Genomic DNA, 9,090 nt, shown 5'->3' on the forward strand with positions numbered 1-9,090 from the left:
TGAAGAGAAACTATTTTTAAAAGTTACAACTCAAAGAAACAATAAAATTTTTCCAATTATTGTGAGGGAATTAGATCTAAACACTTTAACTGGGAGAAAACTCAACCTGATGACCAAAAATCAACCACAACAAATTTTCCAGTGTTTCAAAAATAATTAATTCATTAAAATCCGCTTTAATAGATGAATAAAGGTTACATTTAATAGCATTAATTTTACTCCTTAAGTGGTTTGTGAAGCTCTCACGTGCAACATCTGACACGGTCATGATTCATATTTAAGATGAAATTTGAGATTATATTTTTGTGTTGTTAGGTTAGAGAACTGAAGGTTACCTGTTTTACAACTGTTATGGTACTTTGTTGATCCCGCTCTCTTTGGCTTTTTTACATTCCAAGTGGGGTCATCTGGACCCGCATGACAGTGCGCTGAACTTTTTTTTCCAATGATTGTCGATCTTTACTTTACTAGTGTCCAATGACAGACATGAAGTCTTGTCCACCTTTGTCATGGAAGGGCTAACACCTCACTGTAAGGGTGGGTCATCTGGACTCCATAAGAGAGCACGAGGGTTAAACAAAACGGGTTCTTTCTAGATTCATTATGAAAATAATCTATTTAGTTCATTTGTGTCTTTATCAATATTCTCTGGTAAAAACATCAAACTGATTGGCGAGCTTTAGCTCTGGAACCTCCAAAGTGTATAACAAGTTATTTTTTTTTTAATTTGGAGTCTTTTCGATCTATAAACGAAGGCTTTAACTCTGTTAACACTTTAAAGGTGGAGTTTCTGATTAAAAAAAACAACAAATTTTTCTGGAACCTTAAAAGTGTCTAACGAGTTATTTGTGTTTTTTGGAGTCTTTCCGATCTATAAACGAAGGCAATAACTCTGTTAACATTTTAAAGGTGGAGTTTGGGATTTAATCCTTCTGCTCTCCTTGGCTTGTTTACATTAAAAGTGGGGTCATCTGGACCCCACAAGACAGTGCGCTGAACTTTTTTTTATATCATTAATTTTTGAGTTTCTAATGTCCATGGCAGACATAAAATCCTATCCACCTTTGTCCACATTTGTCATGGAACGAATCACACATCAACATGTGGTTGGAGTCATCTGGACCCCAAAGAGAGCGGAAGGGTTAAAAAAAATAAAAAATAAAAGCCCATTTTCCCCTTCATAGTTGGTGGCTGTTTCTCGACTTTTCGCCGTGTTCCTGTTAAACGCTCATCCGGGTGACGACAAAGGGAGTGGCGAGAGTGGAATCTACCAACTGCCACGAGCTCGGAAGTTCATTTCTGGCAGTGACTTCGCGAGGAGTTTCAACTCTTTAATTCAGGTAGGCAATTATGCTCATTGATTTTTATTTATTTTAAATAGAGTTCAGATGTTCAACAACCTTTACTTTCCTTTAAACGTTTTTTTTAGAAGCCACATAATGAAAATCGGTCGTTAAATTTACGAAAACTGATGTGACGCAGTTAAAATTTCCTTCATTTTCTTTCTTTTTTTTGACTGACTGGGTTTGCCACATTATCGTTAAAATGTCTCGTCGTGTCGATTATTTTCGTTTCAAGGTGATTCTAGGTCAGAAATGGCTCCTAAAAGTTAAGTTTCGTTTCAGCGGAAACGAAGAACAAAGACAGGGCGTGATCGGACTGTGACACAACAGGCGGAGGGATACTATCGTGATTCGGCTAAACGCAGAACTGCTCTAAGAAACGTTTCTAAAGTTGGCAAATTTAACAAAGTTTACATCCATATTAACATGGGAAAAAATTAAGATTTATTTTTTATATTTAAATGTGTGCGTTTTTATTTATTTAAAGTTTCATACTCTTAGTAGTGTTTTGTGAGCTGTATTTTTAATAAAGCTGTTATCCGGACTATTTTGTAATTAAAGATTTTGCTAATTAAGTGTGCTGTAATTGTTTTTTTTTTTTTTTAATAAAATGAAACAAATTAGAGGTTTTTTTTTCTTTGACAAGTAAAACTCGTAATTTTTGACGAAATTCACCAAAAATACGGAAGACACAAATTAAGAGCCCTAACAGTACAGTTTGTGTTTATTTAGAAGACAGCAGACATAACCTTAAATGTCTTTTTTTGGATGATTGAGATTAATTGTTTTGAAGAGTTAAATTTTAATTAATGTGATCCTTTTTGTCAAAGTAATTTATTTTAATTGCCAGTTTTTTTAGACTACTGAAATCTCTGTGCATAAAATCAGTCAGACCAATTATATATAAAAAAACAAACAAACTACATAGTACATTTAAACTCTCAAAGTTGAAAATACTTGATATTAGTGGTCATGAAACCACAATAGTAAAAACAAAATTCAAATCCTTAGAGTATCATAGTCTAAGAGAAAGTCCTACACAATACTAGAAATGAGCTTAAAAATGGCAAAGCACGTTAAATAGTTCACTTTCAGCTTTTTGATTTCCTTGTTTTGCTGCTTTAGTGACGATATTTGGTGTGGAACCAAAAGAACTCAGAAATTTCTAATCTGAGCCTCTTACTGTTATTTTTTTCAGTTGCGGAATTAAAGAATGGAGAAAACCTCTGCCTCCTGTCACTCGTAAGTACTGGTTTTCTGTTCCCCCTTTAGGCAAAGCAGATGAAACTCGCACAAACTTGTCTGTGTTTACTCACTTCCTCTATCTACATGTTCTGAGGCTGGCTATGCGTCAGCGTCTGACTCATTTTTGGAGCCAGAAATGCTTCTCAGTACAAAAACAAAAATTGGGAACATTAAAAATGACAGAAAGTAGCTGTCAGCGCTTCAGGAACAAAACCCAGAGACCATGTACTGGGTAGGAACATACATGCCCACCTACTTGTTGGCAGCAGAGTTTCTGTAGCAACCAGGAGCTTGTGGGGGTAATGGGAGGAGCTAGAGGTTTTCAAATTCTCTGAGATCAGCCTTTACTTTGCCAAGTTGCGTCTTCCCCTCTGGAAAGTTCAGAACTTGTTTGCGAGTGTGTGCTCTTTGGAAGAATCTTCCTTGTGAAGGTCCACTCAGTATTCGGGACACAATTTGACCTCATCAGCCGGCTGAAGACCAGCATCAATGTTTGAAACACAAGTTTCCCTCTTGGAGGACACACAAGAAAGATCTAGGAACTCATTTCCTCAGGAACAAAAAGAGGACATGGACGTGGTTGCTGTGCGTTGGAAAGCTGATGTGATATCAGATTATGAAGGCTTTCTGGAGGCCAGTTTGCAAGGAGAACCCGACCTATGATGGGAACTTGGGATGCAAAATCTTTGATCATCCAGGGGTGGTCACACCACTTGGAATAGGAAAGAATCTGAAAGAATCAGTGGAAATGTGTTTTCAGAAGACTTCAGGCCTCATTTCTGCTCATTGTAAAGTGGAGCTGCAGTAGCATCTGGACATCTGTTTTCAAGCGCTGCATCTGGACCCTGATGGACCACTTTCCAATGCTGCTCAGTCCCATGTATGGTTCTGGTGTTTCCTGGCTTTTGGGATCGCTGCGAAACCCTTCCACTGCTTGTACGCATATGTCTTGAAGGTTACAAACAAGATGGACAGTAAAAGTAAACCCCCGCTAGAGGTGACCCCCAATGAACTACAGCAGTAAACTATCGCTCTTTGCCAGGACTGAATGGAGCAGAGTTGATACCATGAAGCCAGCCCCCAGAGAGGAGAACAGCGGGACATCCCAACGGGAGGTTGAAGGCGGTATGGAATCTGTTTCCGTTCGTTCATGTCTGCTTTAGACTCCACAAGTTTCTGTTGATGAAATGAGACTCCAGGGAAGCAGATCTGCGTTGATTCAGATTCAACTGTTTTCCAACAGCGACGGGACGTACAAACATCTGCAGAGGACGTCTTTGCTGGAAGGTGACACGTTTCATCACCACTCACAACTTCCTCTGATAGAAATGATCCTGCTCTGGTTTCTAGTGTCTATTTTAAAAATACAAAGCAAAAGAACATATTCAAATGGGGCTGCCACGATTAGTCGACTAATCGACTATTAAAATAGTCTACAACTAATTTAATTGTAGATTAGTTGTTACTTTTATATTATATGGAGTCAAAGTGTAAATGGCGTATACTTGTATAGTCCTTTATCACCTTCCTTCCAAGACCCAAAGTGTTTCACAGTCACAGACCCATTCATGCAGACATTGGTGGTGGCTCCGCTGCCAAACACTGGCGTCAACCTCCCACCAGAAACAATTTGGGGTTCAGTGTCTTGCCCAAAGACACTCCAACACTTGGGCGGGCAAGGTGGGAATCGAACCCGCAAACTTGTGATTAGGAGCTGACTGCCCTACCACTGCGCCACGGTTGCAGAGTGTTAAAATCGAAAGTTAAAATGGCATTCTGCTAGCTTTTTGGACTATTGTGACATTTATTAAGATTTCTTTAGGCTATTTTAGAGCTTAGCTAATATTTCAGTTACATGCTAGCTGTTTTAGCCACCTTAGGCTTTTTTATTTAATTTTTTTTAGTTTTTTTTTAAGGCTAATTTGGCATTTAACTAATATTTTAGCTGGCTATCAGCTTCAGCATTTTCAGTTATTAGTGTCAGCGGTTTCAGCAATCAACTCCAGTGTTTTTAGCTATCAATTTCAGCATCTTCAACTATCAGCACTAGCATCTTCAGTTTCCAAATTCAGCTTACAACATTCACACTAGCATTATTGCAGGTATTGCTATACATCTATTTTTTTAGTTAGTTTAAAGATGGTTAAGATGTGTGTTTTACATCCACTTTGTGCATGAAAAAATAATTTGACTAATAATTTCTGGCAGCACTAATGTCAGAGTCACGACATGTTTTTCCATCCCTGTCAATAAATATTTTGATTATTCGTGTCTCTGTTGTTTATCTCAGTTAAGATGTCGAGAGATTGATATGCAGTGGGAGGGGTGTTCATACAACAAAAAAGAACTGTAAAGAAAAAACGCTTTTCTTGTTATGAATGATTGTGATGGATGACATTACTAAGACAGGTGTCATCAATAATAAAGGCATCTCAATGAACAGGAAGTGTAACTGATTGAGGTAACCTTCATAATAACCTGTAAGTCTTTCTTTTTGTTTTCAGCAGAACAATGGCGGACATATCTACGTTCCCTCAGTGCAATGGGATTACTGGTAAGCTGACTGCGGTAAAGTTAGTTTTAGGTTGGATATTCGACAGACATTCGCTCCGTTCATATTTAGGGACCGTCAACAAATAACAGAATGTTTCTTCAATAGCTCTTAAAATATTGGACCAAATCAAACCAAAACCATTTAAAATAATAAAACTGACTAAGAACTATTTATTTCAATTTCGAATAAGCTATTCAAAAAATGAGAAAAAAAGCAATTTGGTCTAAAAATCTAAGAGCTATTGAAAAAAAGCTTGAACATTTACACAAAAAAATGACTAAAATTAGAAAAAGCATCAAAGGCTAATGTAAACTGCTGTTAAAGATAGTTCTTAATCTGTTCTACTATTCTAAAGTAATTTGAACCAATTTGGTCCTAAAATCTAAAGGCTATTGAAGAAAAACTTGAATATTTACACTAAAAATTGACTAAAATTAGAAAAAGCTTCAAAAGCTAAAATAATCTGCTGTCATAGATAGTTCTTAGTCAGTTTTATTATTTTAAATGGTTTTGGTTTGATTTGGTCCTATACTTTAAGAGCTATTGAAGAAACATTCTGTCATTTGTTGACGGTCCCTAAATATGAACAGAGCGAATGTCTGTCGAATATCCAACCTAAAACTAACTTTACTGCAGTGGTAAGCTGCATGTAAAGATCAGCTCAACGATTTCTCCCTATGAGTTTCTGAACTCCATGCTTTTGTACTGAAGGGTCCAAGTACCAGGAGTGGGTGTCAAATACAGTCTGCAACACAAGACACCAGACCTTCCGGCTAAACGGTGCAGACACTGCAACACTCACCGTGGGGGTTCTGGAGGACACCAAGTGCAGCCCTGCAGACTTGAACGCGTGGGGGAAGTTCTTCCTGCCCGTCACAGTTCAAATGCAGGTGGTGGGTTACGTGGAGGGCACCCCGTACCCCTGTGACCAGCTCGTCCTGATGACCTGTGAGGACAAGAAGTTCTACGGCTATGACGGAGATGAGCTGCACCTAGTGGCCTCAAGTCTGGAGGACCTGTGCAGCGAGGGGATAGACTACCCTGCTTCCAAAAGCTTTTACAGAGGGGAGGCCTTTAAAGACACGGTGAGAAATTCTCCCGCACAGTTTGTCCTCCGTGATCTTTGTTTGTATTAAAACTTGTTTTGTGTTTAGCCCACCGAGGAGTGGGAGGAGCTGATGAAGAGCCCTGTCGGGAAGAAGCTGGACCAAGAGCATCACCAGCTGGTATCAAAACACAAAGACAGTTTCCTGAAAAACCTGCGGATCGGTGCAGAGAAGCGAAGGTGGGTGTCCAATCCGACCACCATTAGTTCTTTGTACTTCAACCAAACCAGGTTTTTTTTCTTCATGGGTTCATACAAACACACATTTTTACAGGTTTTTGTTTGTGATTTTAAAAAGATAAACTGACTTCACATTTTTTTCTCATATTGTTTTAGTTTGTCAAACAAATATTACAATATTTTTTATGTTTCTCTTCTTAAAGGACAAATAATTTTCAGGTTTTAATTTATTCTTATAGCAAATTGTGTTTTTAATTTCACCCTCTTTATCTGCCAAAGACTGGACAGGAACAAAAACTTTTTTTTGTTTGTTTGTTTTGTGGTTCTGCTGAGGCGGCGAGGATTTGACATTTTTTCTGCTTTGCAGGTGTCACCAGCAGCACGGCCCCCACCTTTCAGACGCCATGCTCAGACAGTTGCAGAACAGCGGAGCCTGATGGCGGCCAGATTGAAACTGAACTGCACGCACGCTGCTGTCTGGACAAATCTGAAAGATTGTGGATTTTTCAGATTTCTTCTCCTAAACTGCAGTCAATTGCACTCTGATTCTCCTCCCCCATTTATCCTAAGATTGCAGTAATTAAAAAACACCCTTAGATTGATCTGCCGAATCAGGAGACTAATAATGAAAACATTAGAAAATAAAAGCAATTTAGCTGAATCCCAAAACAGATTCAAAAATGTATAAGAAATATAAATTCAGAGTTCCAATCTAAAAGTGTGAGGAGAAGCATCAGGCGAGGGGGAGAACGGTGCAGACTGCAGATGTGCAAAGTGAACCGTCTGCAGCTGTGGAGAGTGGAGCAAGACGAGTTCAGCAATGCATGCTGGGATACCTCAGCTGGCGCACAGGAGCACGAACGTCCGAGCAGCTGTGCAGCTGAAATGCAGCTTTGAAATATAAAACGTGATCCAAAGAAGTGAAAGATAAGGTGACTTATTTTTACTATAAATGTAACTTTATTAATTTCTGTCATCAGTCATTGTTTACATCAATACCCCCAGGGGTCTGCAACCTTAAAGACTTAAAAAGCCACTCAGGTCTATTTCTTATTGACCACAACCCCATCGTCTTATTTCATCCCTTTGAAAATGCATGAAGAGACACTGATTTGCTTTTATGGTGTTGCTACTTTGATAAATATAAATTCAGTTTTCTTCTTTTGCTTCAACAAAACTTAAACATAGACGTTTGTTTCATAACCTGAAATAGTTTGTAGCTTTTGAGAAAGGTTAACATGACTTCATCATCTCAATATAGCAAATGTAGTAGGTACTGTTAGCGCGTGAAGTAATTAAAACTCCAGTTTCTTTCAACCTGTGGTGCAGCAGAACCTGAAATTCGTAAATGAAAATAACTAAAATTAAATTGGAGCTTTAATAAGATTGGACTTTTCTGACTTTTTTTTTTTCTGGCTGCATATAGTCCAAAAAATAGAATGCTTTTCAAAATAAAAATATTCTTTTTAACCAGAGAGCCACATGAGTGAAGACGCATTTTTTAGACCTGTGTTAGGAAACTGTACCTTTCCCAATCTGTTCCAAGAGGAAAACACAATATTTCAGATAAAATGATGGGGATTGATTTTCCCCTGAAATGTTGGAGCAGAAACAAAGTGTTGCAACAAAAACATGAATAGTTTGATGACAATCAATGAGCAGACGAGGTCATTCACTCATCATTTAATGATCGTGTAACTTAAAAGACAAAATACATTTATGCTGAAGAAAGACTAAACAAATGCATGAAATAACAAACCAAAAAACTCTAATGTGATTGAAAGAATCTGAACTCAAACTTTTACTTTGAAGAGAATTTTCCTGGGATTTCATGAAAGCTGAAAAAAGTATTACTTTGAAATTTTGATAAAATGATCCAGTCAACAGCAGAAAGATTTATGGTCAAAAGGAGAAAAATGTCAAACTTTCAAAGTGAATCTTTTTGGGGAATTAAAAGTCACTATTGTATAAAGTGTAAACTATAAAAACAAAAACAAACAAAAAAAGTATTTTGCATAATAAATGTAATTAAAGTAAGTGTGCCTTGTCAGTTTTTAAAAGAATTTTGCTGAGTATAAATAAATGTTTTGTAAAAGGTTTTTGGGTGTTACTCTGTGGAACTGAACATGAACCACAATCTATCAGTCATTTTTTTCAGTCTGTATTTCCATAAAGGACTGGAAGTTCTGCAAAGATAAGCAGAACTTGAGCTTTTCCAAGTTTTAGTTCCTGAATTCCATGATAACATGAGTGTTGAGTGTGAACCTGACACAAATACTCGCTTACATGCTTGTTTTCCGTATCTGAAGTTCTTCCTCATGATGAGGAACTTCAGCCAACACCGATTAATCCGGTCTGAACTGGTCATAACGAGAAATCCCCCACCCCCACACTCATGAATCCGGTCTGAACCGGTCTGACAACAGGAACACCACTCCCTCATATCTGAGCTTTGTGGAGCAGAAAAAACACAGAATCTGGAAACACATCAAGCAGAAATAACAGGTCTCGCCATGATCTGATCACTAAAACAGAAAATCCTTGTTTGAGATCAATAGAGAACAGTCATACTGAGCTGCAGAACTTTGTGTCACGTCTGGGTTCCTTAGGTTCAGGAGGGATCAGTGTTCAGATCAAAATGAAAGAAAGACTTAAATGAAACC

The 9,090-nt window shown here is 37.9% G+C and overlaps 1 protein-coding gene across 4 annotated transcripts; it reads left to right on the forward strand.

Annotated features, from left to right (window-relative positions):
• The first annotated feature begins 1,194 nt into the window (after positions 1 to 1,194).
• LOC112139915 lies at positions 1,195 to 8,526 on the forward strand. 4 transcript variants are annotated; one of them, XM_024262765.2, is made up of 8 exons: positions 1,243 to 1,340; positions 2,542 to 2,585; positions 3,631 to 3,713; positions 3,832 to 3,875; positions 5,093 to 5,142; positions 5,854 to 6,227; positions 6,297 to 6,427; positions 6,795 to 8,526. In XM_024262765.2, the coding sequence occupies exons 5-8, from the start codon at positions 5,100 to 5,102 to the stop codon at positions 6,862 to 6,864; spliced, it is 618 nt and encodes a 205-aa protein (XP_024118533.1). In that variant the 5' UTR covers positions 1,243 to 1,340; positions 2,542 to 2,585; positions 3,631 to 3,713; positions 3,832 to 3,875; positions 5,093 to 5,099; the 3' UTR covers positions 6,865 to 8,526. The 4 variants fall into 4 exon arrangements, with proteins under 4 accessions (XP_024118531.1, XP_024118532.1, XP_024118533.1 ...); XM_024262766.2 differs by having other exon boundaries at positions 3,631 to 3,875; XM_024262763.2 differs by lacking the exons at positions 3,631 to 3,713; positions 3,832 to 3,875 and having other exon boundaries at positions 1,195 to 1,340.
• The last annotated feature ends 564 nt before the right edge of the window (positions 8,527 to 9,090 follow it).

This window comes from Oryzias melastigma, unplaced genomic scaffold (assembly GCF_002922805.2).
Source record: "Oryzias melastigma strain HK-1 unplaced genomic scaffold, ASM292280v2 sc01131, whole genome shotgun sequence".
Taxonomy (NCBI): Eukaryota; Metazoa; Chordata; class Actinopteri; order Beloniformes; family Adrianichthyidae; genus Oryzias; species Oryzias melastigma.